Below are 22,764 nucleotides of genomic sequence, written 5' to 3' on the forward strand. Positions count from 1 at the left end.
GTCAATCCTTTATTCTTTATTTTAAGAAAGTGTATGAATATGTAAGATGTACACTGAATCATAGCGCATTTTCTAATGAGCCAGAGCCAGACACAGTTCATGTTCTGTTTTTCTTCCCCTGTCCATCTGTCGACTGGACTTTGCAGTTTGAAACTTGACCAAAGTCACTTCAATAACACAAACACACACACATACACATCCACACACGGACTCCCCAGTTACATCTTACGCCTCCTGCAATACACTGATAAGGGCCTCTCCGTCTCTCTCTTCATTTCTCTCTCATTTTCTTTGTCTCTCTTGCTTTTTCTCAGTCTCTTTTCCATTTTGTTCTGTTTTATTCTATCTTGCTCTCTTGTTCTCTGTCTCCCTGCATGCATTTCTATCTTTGTGTCCTCATCTCTCTCCATCCTTTTGTCATTCGTGCACCCATCTCTCTCTCTGTCTGTGTTCACATGCTTAGCTATTACTTCGCTTAATCTGTCGTCTTTTTTTTTCTAATCGTGATCTGCATTTTGTACAGAATCAGTCCTCTGTGTTATATTTTTACGTATTCCATGTTGCATTATTGTATTTCAAGATGGTATTTGGAAATAATTTGATCTCGGTTCTATCATCGAGCTCTTCTCTGTGGAAAATGTGACAGAATCAAACTATTCTAAAGAGATAAATGTTGCATTACTTGATCAGATCTGCTGCACTGGTGACACATTCCATGTTTTAATTAAAAAAAATAAAAAAAATAATAACATTTTATCTGCAGTTCTTGATGGTTGTTTGCTTCTGACCATGGTGTGTCGAACCTGAATGCTGCTAGAAACTGCCCGTAGGGATAAATAAAGTTTGATCTGAACCGAACAGAATGCAAGCTTTAACAAAAGCTCTGCTCTGCTGACACTGGTAACAGTTTTTTATTGCAGTAATACCCAGAACTATTTCTGAAACCCACATTGTAAGTGTTTTGTCACAGTAAACAACACTATCCTAAACGGAGCTGGTCAAATGATATTCAGCTAGATTTCAACTGACCTGAGTTCAGCTCAGACAAGTTTTTACTTCTCTTCCATCATCCCAGTGCAGAATGTGTCATTATTGGAAGGTCTTACCTCAATCTTGACTCAATTTATTTCAACAGTGATTATCTTGTCAGAGGGAAGAACATTGCGGAGCCTGCAGTGGGACAATCAGCAGCGTTTAGGTGCGATCACTTTCACAGTCACACACTGGTGCAGTGTCTAATATGCGGTAAAAAGATTGTCAATGTTTGTCCTTTCCGACTGAATGTGCATATTCAAAGATTGCTCATGCATGATTTACGAATGGGTGTTGCCTTGTCGCTGATGTGTTAATGCAAGGTTGATGGGAAACAGTATTCATTTAAGTTAAGTGCTATAAATGTTTAATTCCTCTAGCTGTGAAACAATGCATTTGTTATAGATAGATATTTGTTATTCTTGGAAAAGAGAATGGGCGGACATATGCCTGATAGAAAGGATTCCTCACATTAAGTGAGGCTTGGCTACAAAATGTATGAAGTAATGGGGGGAAAAGTCCCTGACTATTACCACAGCTATTAAGATTGTCTCCTGAAATATTTAATATGCCTGCAAAATTACGGTTATATTCACTATAAATGTCTCCCGAAATGTGTTGAATACAGAGTTAACTTTACAAGGTGATTCAATAAAGTGAAATCTCCTCTGTTATCAGTGCAAACAATATCAATATGGATTTAAACATGTGAGGCACTTCTTGACCTTGGAAATGAGAATAAGTAATACATTTCCACACTTAGGAAATGCTGACTTAGTTTTTGCTGAGCTGTAAGATATTCCACCCTGAGGACCCTGAGTTTGAATAACCACACTGCAGTGGGTCAGTGGTTAGCCCCAGCTGCGCACCGCAAGAAGACCCGGGTTCAATCATACACCAGTTATTTATTTATTTATTTATTTTTTGTGTGTGAAATTTTTACATGTTGTTCCTCTACTTCTGGTGTTTTCAACACTCTAAAACATGTATAGTGCCTGTGTTTGTGCTTCTCTCTTGGTTTGCTTAATAATGCCTTTCGCCCTATGCTGGTTGAGATACCCAATGCCTCTAGCTTGGATAAAGTAGAAAATATGGATTTTAGGGGGGAAATGTTCCACGTACAAAAAAAAAGATGGTTGCGCAGTGTTTTGTCTTCACTACATTATGTTCTGTCATCTTGAATTTTTCTATACTTTATAAAGAGAGAAACAGTCCAAGCTGAAAGTAGAATATCTGATATCAGAAGGCACTAATGGAACTCTTCAGTGCCCAAAACTGAAAGCACATTTACATTAGGGGTGAGTTAGGAAAAAAGAAGACGTAAGAAACTTGAAACGGATAGAAAATTCTGTGTAGTTTTCAAGGGTAATGTCATATTTTCTCCATGCCTTTGTTGTATTGACACATAGTTGCACCAATTCTATATCACGTTGGATCTTACCTCAAAGTCGACAGCATCCAGACAAGAAAGTTTTGAAAAATCTAATCAAATATTAATCCCGCACAACAAGAGCAGAGCCAAAAAAAAAAAAAAAAAAAAAAATGTTTTCAGATTTCATCTGTCCATATAATAGCTATTTTTTGAAGTTGAAAAGCAAAGAAGATAGCACTGCAATTAGTTTTCTGTCATCATTGTACACCTGGGCCTGAATCACTAAGATCATGCACAGAGCAAGTGAAAAGACACGAGCAGTCATAGACGACCCAACCATTAAATAATGAATCTCCATTGTACATTATACATTAATCAATTAGCATAAACCCATTCCAGTGTTTTGCGGGAACTGGAGCACACACCAGATCGTCCATTTGCATGAAGACTTGTGCTAAATCGGTTGTTACTTTGCGCGTCCCCGGTGCACCCTGTGTGTGCGTGCAGCAGCATGTTTGCACGCATATTTATCACTTGCCGTACTGCACGGGGGCAGCATCTGCGGCTTTTTTCTCGTTGCGTCCGTGCAGGTACATCAGTGTGTCCGTATGCCTGCTTCCCTCTCTTCCGGCCCGACGGAGAGTTCATTCATCCATCACGTGTCGTTTTGCCTCCTTGTGTGCTTCTAAATGGTGCCGTGAGCCAATAAAGTTTACTCAAGGTTACAGTAGCCGTTCTCCAAAGAGATTGATGCGCCGGATGACTCAGCGAACACATCCTGACACACACGGCTACATAAATACACTAATGTGTCATCACAGTCTCACAAAGGTTGTCAGATGTACAAAAATATGAAAGCGGCATATATTCATAAATATGGTTGAGGTGCTGCTCAATAACCTTTCAGGGATCTTCACTCTCTCGCTCTTGCACACACACACCCACACACACACACACACACACACACACACACACACACACACACACACACACACACACACACACACACATACACACACATACATCTTTCTTTCCCGCTCTCAATATGGCTCATGGCGCTGAGAACAATGACTGGTGTGATGAGTGGCATGTACAGCTTAACTTGGGCTTTGGTGTGTGTGTGTGTGTGTGTGTGTTTGTGTTTGTGTGTGTGCGCGACTCATTGTGTGTGAGCGGTATTTGATGTCAGCAGGGTTGATTCACACTCACTTACCCCCCGACAACTGGAATCATACCACCCGCCTCTTGACGAGCTCACATCAACACACGCGAACACGCGCGCACACACAGCAAAGCTAATTAGGAGTCTTCATTATTGTTGGATTATGCTGTTCAGCTCCAGAGCTACAGGCTTTTCTTTATGGGTGCAAAGGAGCTAAGGACTCTTAAGTACATTTAGCAGTCTGCTAGTTTGACTTAAATAATGGATTTGTGCACAAGACTATCTAATGAAGCAGGGAAGTGTTACCCGTATAAAAGTCCTACTTCAGAAATCAAGTATTGTATGACAAGCTGTGGCAGCAGCAGACTAATGAAAATGTCTTCGCTTAAAAATTAATGGTGCCTGAGCTCGGAGCTGTCCAGGCCACCCTAGACAATTGTGGATATCTCTGTTGTGCTCAAGGACACTTCAGCAGGAGGTCCAACATAAAGCTTGTGAATGATGCAGAACCAAATCCCTCTTTTGCAAGCCGTTTCCACAGTGATATGAGGTGTTCCCAAGCCTGATTAGATACAGTATACTGTCTAATCCCTCTTATGTGTTTTGGGAGGGCGGCCACCTGAGGGAGGCATCCAAGTGGAACGTTATTCAGATGTCTAAATCACCTTAGTTGACTCTGTTCAATGTGCAAGGGGCATTTCTTTGTCTTTAAGCTCTTTGGGGATGCATTGGCCCCAAATGGATGAAATAAATGTCATAATCATGAAATGAGACCCAGGTTTAAGGCGGAATGGACCCATATTACTCACAATGCGTGAGCCATACTTTTTTTCAAGGTAATGAAAGGAAATGTAGATTTAGGTGATGTCCAAAAGGTGAAGTAAAAAAAATATGATTTAAAAGGAGAAATTGCCTATGATTCGCTACTGCTCCTGTTGCCCTCTTTAAATGTTTTCACATGCATTAATGTTGAATGGCCAGACACAGTCAACATAGCTGCCTCATGGTAAAGATCCGCTGTTAAAGATAACCCTCAGTACAAATGGTGCAATAATCTGTGAATGAGTCCACTGCGTTACATAAGTATTTGGCCAAACTCCACAACGTTCTGCTCCCATTTCGAGCTAAAGGCCCACTTAAAAGAAAAGAAAAGAAAAAAAATCTTTCTCACATCTTATCTCTTCAGATTGGTCATCTTGTGAACTTCCAGACTGAAATGTTGTCTTAACTGTTTCATAATCTGTCAAGACCCCGAGGACCGACTTGATCGTGATCCGACGGAGCTTAAGTCAATCAAGTGTTTCAAATCCACGTCGATGACGTTCTTCTTCTCCAACCAGATAAGCGTGTACGATTCAGAAGCCGGTGTCGGGTGTCATTGCTGAGCGGCACTTCGGGAATGTTGGGAACTGCACCTTCTCATCCCGCTGGCTCTTCTAACCAATCTGCTGCACTCAGTGGATCCTCTCACCAGCTCTCTTTCAGCCCCCCCACTCCTCTTCTCTTTGCCGCTCTCTCCATAGAAAAAAAGAGAAATAATAACTGAAAGTAAAGTATTTTACATTTCGGGATGGCAGTGTGAGCCTCTGTGTCTGTCGATGCCTGCGAGAGTACACAGTGGAGCAGATGTGTTTTCCTCTGTTTGTGCCTGCACGGTTGTGTATTTGCGTGGGCATGTTTGTGTGCACTTTCTATGTGTATCTTGATGTGCATGTACTCCTCTTAGTCACGACTCTTCCCTCTGCTGGCCTGTTGCTGCCTCCTTACATCATCGCACCAAAATATCTTTAAATCTCTGCTGATGCTTTTGATTAAAAAACTGCAATTACGTGTTGTATTATATTAACTTAGTCCACATCTCTTAATCCTCTATAGGTTTTTCACAGGGACAGAAGAATAAATGTTGCGAACCCAGTCGAGAAATGACTGGACGACACACTGCAGCTTTGTGTTTTGAGTGGGATTGCTTCTATGAGTCTTACTGCCCACGTGCCCTTGAACATCGTGTTGACACAGTCTGCTGTGCAGTCGATGAAGCAGTTGTCTGACGAAGGGAAATTTAAAATCTAGATATTTTCAATCAAGTCTTTGTGAATGTCAGCAGAGTGGGAATAAAATATAAACAGCATTTCCGTCGTGTTGACTTCATGCAACTGCGTGACGAACGGTCCACGGCAAATTCCAAACGGCTATTTTACAACCACAACGGCTTTAATGACAGTCACACTGTGCAAGTATGACAGCCATGCTGCGCAACGTCCAGCATTTCTCTCAAGACGCTAGCAAAATTAGCATTAATGGCAACGGTAACATGTGCTTTGCTATGCCTGCGACTATAATCTTCCCAGCATGATGTGTTATGGTGAAATTTGCATGATTCAGTATTGGAAGCTCTCTGCCGGCGGAAAGCTAGCGTGGAAAGCGAGGGGACAAGCTGTGTTCAATTCAATTAGGAGAAGTTGGTGACTTAAAGAAGAATGTCTTGATGTGGCTCCAGCGAGTGAACTGTTTGGTAATTGGTTGGTCCAGTGCCAGATTCTGGATTGTTTTAATGGTTTTAGTGTGAGTCTTAGCGCCTTGCTCTGTGCTTATCTGAAACCTGTGAGGTTTGGAAGCAACTTGGCAAATGTTGGGTTTGTTTGGGCAAAGTTGTGTGTGCAGGACGGATTCAGCTGAATTCTGCTACTGTGCACGAATACAGCCTGTGATTCAGCGTCAGGATCGCCGTGAAGAAAACCTCTGTCTGTAAATCCGCTGAAGAATAATTTAAAATGAAATTAGAGAAACTCACACTTTATGTTGATGTCGTATATTATCATGTCAGACATGGAGCGACTGAGTTCAGACACAAATTCAAACCTGAGACAAGCGTACACTCGACAGCTCTGACAGAAATGAAACATTTTCCTGTGAGTCACTGTCTGTGTGGTGTGTGTATGTGTGTGTGTGTGTGTCTGTGTGTGTGTTTGCATATATGTATGAGTGTGTGTCAGTGTGAGACCCTCAGGTATCAGCTAGCCTACTTTAAGGTGTGATGTGAACACACACACACACACACACACACACACACACACACACACACACACACACACACACTGACATCGCATCACTCCTGAGGGGCAAACTTGTGCTGACCATATGAGTTGTTTTCCTTTTATCTCACGTGTGTGTGTGGTTCGCTGAGCTGAAGTTTTGTTACGGTTGAGATACAAGAATAGTTATTTTGTTTTTTTTCCCCCCACTGTTTCAGTTTTTGTCTACAGGTCTTATGAGGCCATGAAACTGACTCAGCACTTTAGAAAGTCTACTTGTTCCAGCAGTATCAAGCAGGATGGGTAAATTCTGACAAAGTACTCGAGAAACTTGACTATAACTTGCAATGTTGTTGCTGTCTTGGTGTTTTCAAAGGGGGATCAGTCCCGGCCTTGAAGTTAAGCAGTCACACTTGTGACTGGAGCTTTGCTGGTCTGAATCTCACTGCAGACAAAAAACAGCTCTTAAATATCATTCATCCTATTATCTGCTAGTATGTGGGCTGTACTAGAGGGGCACTGAGTGGTCTGGACACTCCTCAAGAGGGGCCTTCTAAAATGTAAAAATTCAAAAGTGGTATTTTTATCATTATATTATATTGTTGCTCATCAATCAACTTTTGTTGACTATTTCTTTCTGTCAGAGAGTGGCCAAATCATAATAATATGGTTTATTTGTGTCATTGCAACTCCTTTTTTTTCACTTTTCATAGCCTACATTCATAATGGAAGTTGACCTCATGTAGTAGTGAAGCCTGGGTCAAGTGTGTTGTGTCATATTTCTCTGTAAAGTTTGGAACATTGAGACAAAATTATTAAATTTTAAACCAAATGAGAAGATAAGTTCTCATTTCTGTCTTTTCCGTGTGAGGATGCGTCATATACTCGTCCTGGTGTTTGTGTGTTTCCCTTTCAGGGTCTCTGAAAGCTGCAGCTAAGATGAAAGTAAAGCGAGATGGAAGAGAAATATTCATCTAGTCCTGTCTCCCACGATCTCTCCGTCTCAGCACCCCCCCCCCCCCCCCCCCCCCCCCACACACACACACACACACACACACACACACACACACTCCCCTACTTCTCTATGTAACTCTGTGTTCCTCCCTGTTTGTCTTCAAGGTAAAAAGCTGCTCCCTCATATTTGTGTGTGTGTGTGTGTGTGTGCGTGTGCGTGTATGTCAGTGAGCGAAAGACAAAGAAAAAAAAACATTTTGAGTTTGTGAGTCAGGCTCGCTGACCTCATGCAGTTGTGCAGGTTTTCTCCTCGAGGTCAACCTATTTGCTGTGACACAAACACGCAAACAACCATTTATGTTTACGGGTCGACTCAAATGGCCGGACATGTGGAAAAAAGCGAGTTCTGGAGGTGAATCTTCGCTGCGGTTGTAAAACTATAGAACTCATCAGATTTTCAGAAATGACAAGAAAGAGGATATCTTTATTCAGAAGTGCAACAGTGCTGGGGAAAACTGTGCACCGCAGATGTGAAGTCGGGTTAAAAGAACATAAAATAAAACCAAAGACAACAGTGGGGATGAACCAGCTAAGCTGGGGGGAACCCGCGTGGAAAACTGAGAGGAAGACTGACAGAGAGAGAAGAGCAGAAATACTTGAGAGAGAAAACGAGAAGGGGAGGAGATGGAGAAATGAGAGGGAGACCGGAGCGCTGTATGCTCACGAGAACGAGACGGCGAGGAAGAAAATGAGGGAGAAATGCGTAATGCTTTGATTTGCACATTTCAACATTAATAGTGTTCTTTGGGGGGGAAAAGAGAAGCATCAAGGTGCCGTTCCGTTGTGTTTGAGAAGAGAATGGAGGGATGCGTCTGCAACATGCCTCCTTGCCAGAAGTCTCCAGCGGCTCCGCAAAGCTCGCACGCAGGAAATCCACTCACTACCTACCGGCTAAATAACAGCTTTGTGTTTATCAAAAGCTGCTAATATGACCCGCTTTCATGCTGAATGCATGGACTATTTTTTTTTTTTTTTTCTGTGTTTTCACATCAAATATTTGGCAGGATGGGAAAAGAGACACATTCAGGGAGGGAGGGGGAGAACTCATGCTTATAGCACATGATCCTCATGAGCAAACACATTCTGAAGCATGTACACACACACGCAAACACATCAGCGATCTTCATTCAGTTGTTAATTCAAGTCGTCTGTGCCAAATCTTCCGGGCCATCCAGGCACTTACAGCCATTCTTGGCTGCAGCATTTGGGCTTCTATTACACAATATATGAATGTTTTATTTTGTCTCACAGCTCTGCAGTGCTCTGGAACACCTCCATGCTGCATTTGAGGATAGATTGTTAATTTTTTGACACTTTGCTCTCTTCCGCCTCCCACATCCTCGCGCAAAACTTTGATCCCGCTCTCGTCGGTGCAGCAGCTCGCTGAATCTATTTGCGTGTACTTTTTTTTTTTTTTCTTCTTGGTATGATTTAGACTTTCACAGGCTCATGAATACTTCCTCATCTTCAGTATATGATTTTTGGTTTCATCTTGGCACAAGCTTCGTCGCGTTTACCTCCGTACCCCCAAAACGTTTCACTCCTTCAGCATTTCTCTCCGGGTTCTACCTCCTGTCGTCATTATCCGTGTCTTTCTCTTCGTGACCTCAATCCACGGGCGAGCTCACATCTAACGCCTTTCGCTGCCTCTCGCCAGGTGTAGCCGCGTTGAGCTCCGGGCTAATGTGTGTAAGCCGCACAGGAAGTGTGTATGTGTGTGTGTGTTTCTGACTTTGCCAAGCATGTTTGAAGCATGTGTGCGTCTAACAAACCGTCTGTTTCCCTGCTGTTTTTCTTCTAAATTTCTCTCCTCCTCTGTTCCCCCTTCCTCTTTTGCTTTTTGTCTTTTTTTTTTTCACGTGTGTCCCTCTCACCTGGTGATTTTGTTTGGAGCTTGAGGCTAATATTTATGTGCAAGAGACAGACTGAAGCAAAAAAAAAAAAGAATACATTTCCGAGAGAGAGCGGGAGAGAGTTGGTGAATGCCCTAGTTCTTGCAGTGAAACTGGGGGGGGGGGGGGGGGGGGGTAAAATAAACTGCAATCATGGCAACAACAGTAAAATCCTTATGCTGTGAAGAAATGTGTTGTTGAGTGTGTCTGTGTGGTTATGATTCTAATTGTGAATGAAAAGCACACCCCTCTACTCCCAGCTGGCCTCGCGGCTCCTCCAGAATCTCTCACTGGCAACCAGCACCCCAGTGGTGCAAAAGTAATTGAAAGAACTCAGATTACATTAATCAAATGATCAGCTTCCTGGTTTTATTTGGCCCAGTCTGGGAGGTTCTTGTGCTCAATTTCCCTCCATATCTTAAGAAATCCCCTCCAGCACACACATCAAACGCGGCAAAGACTTGTGAGGGGGAAATGTAATGGAGTCTGTTGATGGGAAAGAAAATTAGTACTGAGGCTTCGAGTAAGCTTGTGGAATGCTGCGCCGATCTCTGCAATCATAATTTATTTATTCAGCATAAGGAAAATCCTCATAGGCTACCTTGTACTTGTGGGATGAGAGAGAGAGAGAGAAAAAAAAAACCCCAGCTAATCAGCGCGGGTTTTAATTAAAAGCACGGGTCATTGTCCAATCATCAGGGGTATCATTTGGCCTCAGCAGTGGATTATGGATCCAGTGATCGGGCTCGGCTCGTAATGTGCTTTCACAGATAGCTACTGAAAGTGACGTATAGCTGACACTTTCTAAGGAGTAGAGGCAGGCACTTAAAAAAAAAAAAAAAAAAAAGAAAATGTAACGTAAGCAAAAGGGTGAGAATTTATGAATGAAGAGGAAATGGGAGCGAGAAGTGCAGAGACGAGAGGTGCAGTTCCAAAGAGCAGCGCGACGGGACTGGAAGCACTAAACAGCCAGATTTATCTGCCTTCGGTGATTGTTGGTGTTCAATATGTGATGTGATGTACGTGTGTGTGTGTATATGTGTGTGTGTGTGTGTGCGTGTGTATGTGTCCATGCACGTTCTACTGTAATATTGCAAGAAAATATTAAAAATCAAGGGCTTTTCTGTGGAATTACTGTCCCAGTCCACCTTCAGCAGGTGAATGGAGTGAAAAGCACCGGGTCTGCTAAACTAAATCAATTGTCAGTTAAAAAAAAGAGAGACAGAAAAGAAGAAAAAGAGAGAGTCAAAATTAAATTAAACAAAAAAATTGTAAAGCACTTTAAAACCATTAAGGTGAAAAATATGCTCTGTTAGTTCAGTCCATTTACCTCTTAACTTTACATAATTGCTTCTCCTGAGATCGTCTGCTGGGATTTTTACCGATTCAGCCACAGGAGTGAGGTTACGCCCTCACATTGGACAATGAGGCCAAATTCACATGCAGTTTTCTCATTGATCTAAATACTTTTGATAGAACATGATATTGGGGTGATGACGTTTTCTTACTTTAAGACTGAAAATGATATATTTTGGGGGGAAATTGGAATTGAATGGAAATTGATCACCGTAGAAAGACCACTTCTGTCTTCATACTTTTGAATAAATTACAACTACAATTTATACAACTGGAGTCATGTAAACCAGGTCTAGATATACTGATAGGAGTTTTTGTTGGACTGTCTGCTTTTGTGCTGAAAATAACGATAGGAATTGTTGGTGTTTCCAGCAGGACCAGTCATTGTTTTATAAATAAGGAAATTGAGTCATTTGAAAGGGAAAGAAACATATTTGGTCATATCTGGTAATCTTTTTGTAATCTTATTTTTTTAGGTCCCATCTTAAGCCCGGAGGGTGGATTTTTCAAATTAAATTCTACCCGCAAATAAAATCTTGCCCCATGACTCATTTTAATTAGTGCATCATTTTTTTTTTTTTTTTTTTTTTTTTTGCACTGTCCTTTAGGTTATTTGACGGTACACAGACTGACACTCCATCATTTTTCCACTCATTTAAATATTTTGAAATAAACGTTTCCTGCCATTGGGGCCCGGGATCACCGCTCCAATGTGAATAAGCGTTCCAATATGTTGCTGCTGAGAAGCAGATTCCACTGAGAGTTATTGGTTTTCCCAAGGCAAAAGGCTGATGCACATGCAGCAGTTGGCTGAGAGGGGAGCCTCGTGAATGATGTAACCCAGAGAAATATCGGCAATCTGGGAAAGCTGCTGTCTTTTCTTCTCCCTCTCTCTCCTCCTCGATCTTATCAACTTCTTGTTTCTCCCTCCCTACTGTGACTCTCAAGGCTCGCGGTCCCTTCCCCCTTCTCTTACTCCTCATCGCATCTGTTTGTCCTCAGATACACCCGCTCCCCTCATTTTAAGAAGCCTCCCTCCGTTCTCTCTTCTGTCCGTCTGGTTTTTCTATTCATCGTCTTTTATTCCTTCATATCTCTGTTCCTCTGTCACTTACCTCATTAAGCTTTTCGGTTTCACACAAAATGTCTTTGCTCTCTCTCCCCTTTCCTTCCTTTCTTCCTTATTTCCTCCTCACTTCTCCTCCTTCACTCGCCGGGAAATGCAAGATTGAGGAAGAGTGAAAGGAGAGATGAGATTGAAAGGAGGACGGGAACCTGAAAAGGGTGGATCGAAGAAGGAGGGCCATGGTAAAGAGCAGAGGGAGGGGAAGCAAGGAGATGATCAAAGAAAAGGAGACTCCAGAGAGAGTTCCTGAATTAAATGGAAGATTAAATCGAATTAATATTGAATTGAACGAAAGAGAGAGAAACTGGCGAAGAAAGCGGGAGTGAGAGAGAGAGACAGGTGGGTTTCAAAAAAATGGCTCACGTGACAGTTTTACGCTGCGTATCAAAAAAAAAAAGAAGCTTTCCCCTTCTCGCAAGAGCATCCCCAATACATTTTGTCTAGGAGGAAGATTAACTTAGTTTTATTAGTTTTACGCACCAGTGACTTTTAAATTAAAAAATGCTGCCTAATGAAATCTTTATTTGCAGGAAATTATATGTAAGCCACTCCAACCTTCTTTCAGGAGCACGATATCCGCTATTGAATGGAAAATCTGCAGATGATGCAGGCAACAAAATTACCTCGACCACTGAAGCACTGCATTCCCCACAAAGCGTGTGCAGCGACTGCCAAATTTCACTGGCAACTGTCATATATTTACTAGCCAAGCCTACTTGCTAATGTAGCTGGTGTCGTAAGAAGAAAAAAAAAAAAAAAGAAACTATGCCAGTTTTGTCAGACTTTAACTGGACATTTCTATTATTCTGTCCAGACCCCCTGCAGTTTACTCTGAGAGTTTGACCAGACGTTGGAGGGATTTATGAGGAAACTGGTGTTTTTCATATCAGCCACAAAGCAAACAGCATGCCTGAGCTTTCATGAAAATGGCCCATTTTTTTTTTTTTTTTTTTTTTTTTTGTAGCAAATTCCAGGAAATGTATCATCCCTACGACTGAATTTGAAAAAGGGTCCCTCTCAGCTTTGTAAAACTCGAGGACTTTTTCAGCTTTCACCTGCAGATTGCTTTAGTTTGCTAGCCCAAAGCTTTTAATGAAGCTCAGAGCATCAACAGATGCCTTTTTAGCAAAAGCTAACAGCTGTTTTTTGAAAAAAAAAAAATAAATAAATAAATAAAGAAAAGAAAAAAAAAAGACCCTAGTCTAATACCCCCTCCTCTCCAAACAGGCACAAGATGACAGGATTAGCTGCTCATCATCGCATAACAGAAGCTAAACTGCTACACAAAGGGCCTGGTTTATTAAGATGCCTCATAGAGTGGGTGAAATCGCATGCAAATAGGATTGTGTGCATGAGAGGTCATGTTAACACATTGATAAGGGTAACTTTTCTGGACTCTGTATAACATTTCACAGCATTTTGCTAAATAAAGAAGAATTTGGTAAATGAGAAAAAAAAATTGTGTTTATATAGACTGAAAAAAAATTAAAGCAGTTAAAAAAAACAAAACCAACCGAACAGATTTAAAAAATAAAATGTCATGTTAAAGTTGCGTTGAGCCAGTTGATAAACTGCGTCTCTTCACAATAACAGGAGCATCAACTTTGCTGAATTCTGAGCTGCTCGACGCATCTCCGAAAGTGTTGAAAGCAGATCCTTAAATAAAGCAGACGTTTTGGAGGCAGTAAATGAAATGTGACATAACCTAAATCTATTAGCGAGTGATTGAAAAAAATGAGACTTTGCATTTACAAGTTGCCCACTGTAAATTTCCAACCTTCATTTTTTAAGTGTTGACCAAAATTACGTTTTGCATTTGAGGTTATCTGAAGAATGACGTCCTTGATCGTAGGAAAGCAATAGCAGTTTGGATGCATCACCCTCTGTGGGTCCCTGAGCCACAGCCTTTAACCCCCAGAATGCACCACAAAGGGAATCTGGTTTCAAAATGCTTTCGGGGATAGCATATGTTGTTAGCTTCAAGTTTGAAGCTTGCAAACAGTAAATCATGAGCTTTGTGTATAGCGGCCCTGTGCCCTGGTCTCAGCAGCGAGCAATAACTGAGCCATGCAGGGGCAACCAAAGGAGTCATGTTTCTCAAAGGAGAACAAAGTTCAGCTGCGCTGCCAGACGGGCTACAAACTTGTTTTTACTGCCTCTCTGTTGAAAGAAACTTCCCCGAGCTATCTCCTCAGCAGCCAACTTAAGAAGACTATCTTTTGTGCTGGGTATTTCCCAGGGGTGGACATGTGTAACTCTCAGTGAAAACATTTCAGTACCCTTCAAAGGTTCTTGCGGGACGATTTCCCAGCAACGTTTTTAGTATTCAATCTCAAAGCGATTTGGAATTTATAAGTCCTTCACAATCAATCATCGCGCTCAGATTGACAGCAGGCGAACCCTGGAGATGTCAACCTGCCTGGAATAACCGTATCTCTCTCTTTATGTCTGCATCTTCACTCTTCTCTCTCTTCCTCTTTTCTCCTCGCCTCGCTTCACCCTCTTTTTTACCGGCTAACAATCAGCCACGTAACCCCCAGCAGGCCTGGAACTGCCTTTGTTTTTATTTCCCTCTTATGCCACATAGATTCTGTTTCATCACATACATGAGCTTTTTTTTTTTCCTTTTAACCCATCCTTCCTCTATTCTGTTCATTTGTTTCCATTTTGCCCTGCCACAACTTACTTGATGACATTGGGGAGCGCCGGTCGCTTCGGCCATCAGATAACAATGTCTTTGATCAATATATTCTGTTCCTGCTCAACAGCACACAAGCGTGCCTCTGTGCGTAAATCGCCCGTTTGTGTGTGTATGTGTGTGTGAGCGTCTTCACCGGTGTGTGTGTCTTTTAAGGCATATCTCTCTGGGATCAGCATGTGGTTGAGCACTGAGCTTTTAATACCCCTGCTTAAGCTATAGGGGCCCCGATCGGCTGCTCTCCGTCACTCATTAAGATTTTAATACAATCCAACTGAAAAACCATCTAAGACAACATTGCTATGCATGGAGAGAAGAGAGATAATCAGGAAAGAAAACAAAAGAAGGAAGGAGGCGGCAGAGAAAAGGAGAGCTGGACAGTGGAGGAAAACTGAGAGATTGGAGATTTCGATGGAAACGAGGGGCTGAGAGATAAAGAGGAAATGAAGCATTTTCTCAGAGACACTTGGCAGTCACACTTACTTGAAACATTTTCCAGAAATGCTGACAGTCTTAAAATGGTATATTAGCAGAGAAAATGTCATGAAGTCTTAAGGGATTGCTTTAATACAGTCAGAAGAAGCACATTTTGACTACACTTCGATGAAGCCCAACGGCTGACGAGCCGAATTGACTGTGAAAAGCCAGTGAACGCCTTATTGGAAGATAGATGGAACAGTAGCACATCCAAGCTTTAACTGTGAATGATCAAAATAATAAAATACAGGTAGGTGCATGCCCTGGGAGTTTTACTTAAATGTAAAAATAAATAAATAAAAGAGTCACTTGATTCAAATATAAATAGAGAAATGCATTTAAAAGTGACACTTCATTGTGGAATCGGCTGCATTGTGCGACTTTTGGATCCAGTCTCAAATCATTGTGTAGTATGAATTGCCTGAAATAAATGCAGTGAAAAGCTCTTACCTGTCAAAAAAAAGCACTTTCATGATAAATAACTTCAGAAATATGCCTGCAATTTATTTTACTCAACGAGGACGTTTCAAACCCAAACAACCTTCCATGCTCATTTCAAGGAAGTATGAGATCAGAGCCAATTTTGATTTCTGTTTTTTTGGAAGTAAGGAAACAAATACATACACTAATTTAGACACTGATTTCCACCTGCAATCCAAAAATGCATATTTGAGGCTAATTGGCAGTGAACTCCAGTTTGTCCAAGGTGTGAATGTGCATGATTGTCGGTTTTGTCCTCAAGGGCAGGATTGTATGAAGCGGCGGACTCTGTCAGATGGATTCATATAGAATCGTGTTTGTTGTCAGAGTTTGATGAGATTGGGGAAGAAAGAAAAAAAGTACAATACATGGCTTGGCTAGATATACCGCATACTTGACTTAAATGAAAATAATATCGTTACTGTTTGAAATGTGGCGTGAGCTGAGGTGCTAAACAGGAGTGTGATAATTCACCATAGCTTATTCCGTGATTGGAATGTCTTCATTACACTTATATTATGCTCAGTTATGAAATTTGTGCTTTAGTTAAATAAATATTAGTGTGTATCATTAATTCTAAGTTGTTGGAAGGGACAACCTGAAAAACATCCTCCCATCTGGTTTATTCACAAATTGCGCCCTGCTCATAAGTTTTATGCAATTAAATTTTTAATGCCGTAAAATTACATTTTTATTGCCACTCCAGAGTTTATAGTGCAGCTGTATTGTTTTTTTTTTTTGTTTTTTTTTTTTGTTTATTTTCTTCCCTCATGTTGTTAAAACTTTGCCCTGTGCGCGGAGGAGGCCTGCTATCATACTGTATGTTTTGCCCTGGTGCCTTTCCTGACATTGCGTGACATTTTCTCAGGCCGTGTGAGACTGAAAATGGGTGTCTCACCCTTAAAGTGTGAAAGTTGCCAACCCCGATGTGGCAGCGTTTATTCGTGGAGTATTCAGGCTATTCAGTGTTACTCCTGGTCAAAAAACACGTTTAACGAAGTGAACTGAAAATAGCGTACGACAAAATGCCCTATTTTTGTTTTCTGCTTTTCGTTTGGAAGATGTGGAGGAAGAGTGAGCTGTGATTCACGGTTATGAATATTGGAGTGTTTCCACGTCAGTTTAGCAGCTTCACTCACTTCACTTTTACTGCTAATTACTCGCAAAGCAAACATGTTTAAAATAAACTAGATGAGGTGTCATACACTATATGCCCAGTTTAGATGCGGAAGTGGTGAGATTTTTGATGTACAGACATGACAGAAAAAAACAAAGGTTTTTTTTTTGTCCATTGTTTTTTATGCCTTTTTGTGTTTGTGTCCATCATTCGTCATTATTATCGGATGAGTTTAGGGAGAATGTGATGGCACGGCTGTATATGCTCTTGTTATTCCAGCGCTGGCAGCTTAAATACGAATGTGTCACAGTCTTCTATTTGTATTTATTTAATTATTATCCGTGCAGTGGGGGCAGGGCTGTGGTGAGGCAGCTTTAGTCATGATGATCAAATGAATGCGACTAACAATGCTGGCAGGTCTTCATGACGGTTGGCTGCATATGTAACTCACGGTGGAGGCTGAATGTCACGTCGCTCTTCAAATCAACAAATGGCCGCACGCGGCCCCGGGCGTTTGACATTTCTTTTCTTTTCCGCGATGAGATTCGGCGTGCTTGAAAGTTAAGAAAAGTGGGATGCAGGGGCAGGCGGGCGCCAAAGAGCTCGCACAAACAGAAAGGTCTGACTCCCGCTGTGAGGCTCTGACCTGCAACACGAGATATAATAGAGTGTAAGGCAGAGAAAAGAACAGTGGTCGTCTGAAAACAAAAGCCTTGTTCTGTTATTCTTTCTTTTTTTTTTTTTTATCATCTTCAACCCTCCCGGTGTTCTCGAGCGCGCCGGCTGTCCATGTGTGTCACGAGTGTGTGTCATGTAATTATCGCGTTTCGCTCAGGTTACTTCCGTGTCGCCACCGTTCAACCGGATGCCGTTTGATCAGCGCGCTCACCCGTCTGTCTCCGACTCCTCGCGCGGCATCAAAGAGCGCCAGCCGCTTTCCCGCGTGTGTTTGCAAGCCTGCCGCAGTTTGTCACACGACACTAACTCAGCCTCTACAGACAGCTGATAAAATAGCTGATGACTGTGAAGGAGGATCTGCAGATGAAATGTGAGCAGAGTCGGGGACTCCTCAGCGAGTCGTAATGAGACGGAGGAGCGCCATGATAACCGGATCGCAGCGGGACGGGGACGCGCTTCGGGACTTTGTTAGGCGGCGAATGGAACGGCTCCATGTGGACCACGAACAAAAAGACGCTGAATCGACTTTCCCTTTGAAACCTGTCACATTTGGGTGAAGAATAATTACGGATCGACTTGTTTTGACAATGATCCTCTTTTCATCCGTCTATCTTCTCCGCCGCTTAAATCCCAGCACATACACACACACACACACACACATACCAAACAAAGGAAAACTATCACTGATTCGTGGTAGAGAAAAGTTTCTAGTAACTCCCCTTTTGTCTCAGAACATCCACACAATACATTAAGGGCACCTTGACAAGTGTTCACACACAAAACAGCAGCAGCAGCAATCAAACTTCAACTTAGTGCGCACGTCTATATGACCTTTTAGGTACTCCGCAGTCATTAATTGATTGAGAGTTGCAGAGCGTAATCAAACAGATTTTATCTCTGTACGCATTGCAACTCAATTAGATGTTGCCCTTTAACTTTTAACAGTATATCGAGGTTTGATACAAACAATGCAGTGATATTAATGAATGCATTTCTGCTTATTGGTATACAGTAAGTATGTATTTCTAACAATGATTCCACAGCATCACTGGGATGCCGGTTCTGCTGACACTGTTGATGATAATGATGATTGTAATAATGGGAGTGGAGCCGAGCGGGAAGGGAAATTACTCCAAATGGTTCTGCGTTCTTCGTATAGTCCTCATTATTTTCCGGCCATATCCTGGTCACAGCGTCGTTTCATGAAGTATTCTTGTATTTTAATAATCAGCAGGGTCAGCAGAGAGCTCTTGCTTTTATTTAGTGATTTAGTTATTTAAAGTTGCATCAAGAAAATTGCATGTATATTTTATTTTTATGTCTTTTTCATCTATGGTCTTTTTCCTCTCAGCCTGAACATTTACTGGTTAAAGTGTTTCTCAGAAACCCACAGCCAGAATAGACCCCGGGCGGGTCGTCACTCCATTGCACATTCACACCTAAGGCAAGGCAATTTAAAATCACCAATTAGCCTTAAATATATGTCTTGGGGTTGTGGGAGAAAACCAGAGTACCTGGAAAGGACGCTCGCACAAAGCTCAACTGTCCAGCTGGAGCGATTGTTGCAATGAGGTGAGAGTGCTCGGAAATTACACCTTGTTTGGAGGCGGACGGTGCCAGGGAGAGGAATTTCTGCTCGAGGTGTGCGGTCAGTTTTAAGATTTGCACTTAGCTATCAAAAAAAAGAACATGGGCATTTCTACCTTCACCGTTCAGCTCCATGGATTCTGACAAATATCTTTCCACCAGACTCTCCTCTCATCTCAATGTTAGGCTCATTTCTCCATTTTCTCCTCTGTCCATCCTCAGTTTGCCTTTGGTCGTATTTCACTCTGCTTTTAGAAATCCATCCCCATCTTTGACTCGAGTGTAACCCATTTCGAGTACAGTAAGTGTTAGTGTTGAGTCTCTGAAACTGCGTAGTGATGCTCTGGATCAGAAATGACATTGGTTTGTTGTTTATTACTCTGAAGTGGACTTTGTTGTAAGAAAAGGTTCTTGCAAATTCAGAACAAGGAACAAAATGTACAAAGGCTTGAAACCTTGGAGCCGCAGCATTGACTGTAAAGCATCTCTCCATCACTTTGGCTATTATACTGTGCGGCTATTTTGAGTGTCCCTACGGGGATAGTATACATCCTCCATTAAGATACCAAGAAACCAACTCTCTCTCTTGCTCTCTCTCTCTCTCTCTCGCTCTCGCTCTCTCACTCTCCTACTTGTTACTTGCTTAAGTTCAATTGGAGCTTCTTCTTCTTTTTTATTTTTCTCCATTCAACAATTTTTTTTTAAACAAACAGTGACCCGAATTCAGTGACATTTGTTTGGCGATTTTGTCATGGAAAATATGGAAAATTCAAATTAACCTTCTGCGGCTTCTTTAAAATCATTGCCGAGAAGAGCTGTTAGCGTTGGGCACCTCCAGAGATGTTGACTTCATTTTAACCCTTGACATTTATCTGTAATTGTGACTCACAGTAAACACACTGACACATCCACACACACACACACACACACACACACACACACACACACACACACACACACACTCTCACACACACACACACACACACACACACACACACACACACACACACACACACACACTTGGTCTTTTTAAGGCCCAGTGGTCTAATGTGAGCTGTCAGCTCTGCCACATTGTTTTGACTTATAAGGAATGAAGCTGGAGGGTGGATGCATTTATGTGTGTGTCCTCCTTTATGTGCAAATAACTGCTTGTGTGTGTGTGTGTGTTTTCTGTCAGGAGAACAGATTTGACACAGTCTGATCCACATGCACATTCTGTGGGTTGAGCACGTGCACGTCATCACGTTTGATGGAATCATTTTAAATATTGAACATAATGCACGGAGATGGTCTTTTTTTTTTTTCTTTTCCTCGCACTTTTTATGTTGTTTCCCTTGTGCTGTAAAAAAGATTCCGACAGCCTCCCCCCCACAACATACACTCAAACAAAAGCTCCACATATACATTACACACGCCCACACACAAACATCCGCTCTCATGCCTATGAGGCAGATTATCTGAGATTGTTGATCAATGTTTCAAAGGGATTGTCAGTCAGCCTTCACAATCGGTAAAAGAAATCACATGTGCACACCCACTGCAATAATCTTCTTCATCTGTGTATCTCCTCGCTCTTTCCCGTCTTTCCAGTAACACCCTTTGAATATTGCACAGTCACCTCGAATAGAGTTCTCCTACTTTTTTCTTTCTTTTTGTTTTTTTGCGGGAATATTCACTCCACGTTGCTCTTCATGCTAATTTTCTCTATTTCAATATAGCACAGAGGGCGAAAATACCTCCGGGTGAAATGTATGTGTGTTATCGTTCATCTCTTTCAGTGTTTTTTTGGAATGAGAAAAGAGAAACTATATTGTGTGTTCTTAGTTTGGTCTTTTACTTTCAAATTACTACAAATTCAAACGTTATTGGCATTTTACTTACATTCTTGAGCAAATATTTATCCTCATGCGGATGATGAAATATATGTAAACCTCTCTTGTGTATCTGAGGGTGTATATGTCTGTGTGTGTGTGTGTGTGTGTGTGTGTGTGGGAGTGGTGAGCGGGAGGAACAGGCAGTGAGAAAACACTCGCGAATTCTCGACAGAGGTGGGAAAATCTGGACATTCAAAGTGTCAGGGAGACTCGCTCGCCTCCCTAAACAGCAACCTTCGGTTTGCCCGTGAGCGGAGCTCTTAACCATCAAATGCTTCAGTCAAAGTTTTGCGACGGGATCCAATTACAAGAAAACCGTGCTTGTCCTGGTGGAGCCCCCGGGTCTGAATATGTTTGGCTGTTTTAAAATCAAGCAGGGATTTGGTGTGTGAGGGCATGCATGTTGAGCAACAGCCTTCATGGGGCGAGCAGCACTTTAAAAGGAAGATGTGGAAAAAAAAAGAAAGAAAAAAAAACGAGGTCAGGGGGAAGAAAGAGGAGCCTAGGTGCGGAGGAAGCGGCCGCTGTGATTTTGATTTTGCGCTCACAAAGCAAACTGACTTTTATGATACAAGTAGAAGTAGAGTCTTTATCTCACACTGTCACTCTTTTAGTCCGTCTCTCTGGTACTCTCATCATAGCAGCGGCGGCCTTTCGCTATCTCAGTAGCTATCTGTAATGGGCACAATGTTCAAAGCAAGGCGCTGGTGTTTGTGTCTGGCTGGGAAGTGTCTCGGCATGTGTGTGTGTGTGTGTGTGTGCGCGCGTGTGCGTATCCATGTAAAAATGTCTCTTCCATATCCACGTCATCTCTCTCCTTCACATGCTCTCACACTGTTTCAGCCTCAAGAGTCGTCGAATCTCCCTTCCAGTCAATTCAAGCTGTTTTCGTGTCTAGCACCCTGCCACGCTGCAGGCGATGTGCTCGTGTATCTGGTCTTGGGGCTGCGGAGGAGTCTGCATTTTTATGTGGAAGTTCATGTGTTTTTGCGTCGAGGTTTGAGGCTCCGGTGTGACTGATGCCTGCGGAGCACAGAAGGAGCAGAATTCGGCTTCACTGTCTTTGATGTGCGTAGATCCACACCAGGCTAAACGGTGCACGTGTGATCCAGCAAAAAAAATGGAGGTTTGTGTGCAACATCAAAGTGTTGAAGCTGTTCATTAACATTTCAGAATGTATTTAAACTATAAATGTGATTTCAAGGTTCCACTAAAGGATCGACATATGTGTTGACATTTCTCATCACAGCAGCTCTACAAACTTAATCTATATAAAGATTTTGTCAAGATAACCTGAACTATGTTAGCTATTTTTTTTCCCTTTCTATATTCCAGTGTGTTGGATTTCTTCAGGCGAAATTCACCTTGCAGCCTTACTGTTCACACAGATTTTCCTTAATGTCCACGTGTAAGCACCGCCATAGCACTGCCTACAATGACACAAAAAACATATCTGCTTTCTTGTCTTTATATTGAAAGTAACTTTCAAAATAAAGTTACTTCTTTTGACTTCTGGAGATCAAGAGTTAGTGAGATGATTTGATGGTGAAATATTTTAAAGCTGAATAGGTTGACAAAATGCAGAGGTCCAGAGTTGAATGACTTCTTATTTCCATTCTAAAACTTAAAATGGATGGATGAAAGGTAATATTCAGTTGTAATTACTGTATAATTCTAATAAAGAAAATGAATTAACAAAAAAACAAAAAAGAAGAAAACAAATGTTTGTCTTAATGCTATCAGAAATATCAATATGTTATTGTGTTGTTATTCTATACACGGCATAAAGTTAATAAATTATCAAAAGGAATCGACAATTGCAGTCAAAACAACATTAACAATAGTTGGCAGTACAATTCAGAACGGT

The 22,764-nt window shown here is 41.8% G+C and overlaps 1 protein-coding gene and 1 long non-coding RNA gene across 3 annotated transcripts in view; one reads left to right on the top strand and one right to left on the bottom strand.

Moving 5' to 3' along the window:
• Positions 1–22,764, top strand: part of csmd3b (CUB and Sushi multiple domains 3b) — a 337,669-nt gene that overhangs the window by 28,525 nt on the left and 286,380 nt on the right. Inside the window, exon 2 of one of the 2 annotated variants that reach the window (XM_030120513.1) lies at positions 12,768–12,794. The exons of the other annotated variant lie outside the window; for it this stretch is intronic. Coding sequence (XP_029976373.1) covers positions 12,768–12,794 — 27 coding nt within the window. The remainder of the gene's footprint in view (positions 1–12,767; positions 12,795–22,764) is intronic. 2 annotated transcript variants of the gene reach the window in all.
• On the bottom strand, positions 13,030–19,901 carry LOC115409365 (uncharacterized). Its single transcript, XR_003933939.1, has 3 exons — positions 19,735–19,901; positions 16,815–16,828; positions 13,030–13,041 (listed from the first exon to the last, which is right to left on the bottom strand). It is a non-coding gene; the product is annotated as an uncharacterized LOC115409365 (long non-coding RNA).

The sequence above is a fragment of the Salarias fasciatus genome, chromosome 22, assembly GCF_902148845.1.
Source record: "Salarias fasciatus chromosome 22, fSalaFa1.1, whole genome shotgun sequence".
NCBI classification, from domain to species: Eukaryota; Metazoa; Chordata; class Actinopteri; order Blenniiformes; family Blenniidae; genus Salarias; species Salarias fasciatus.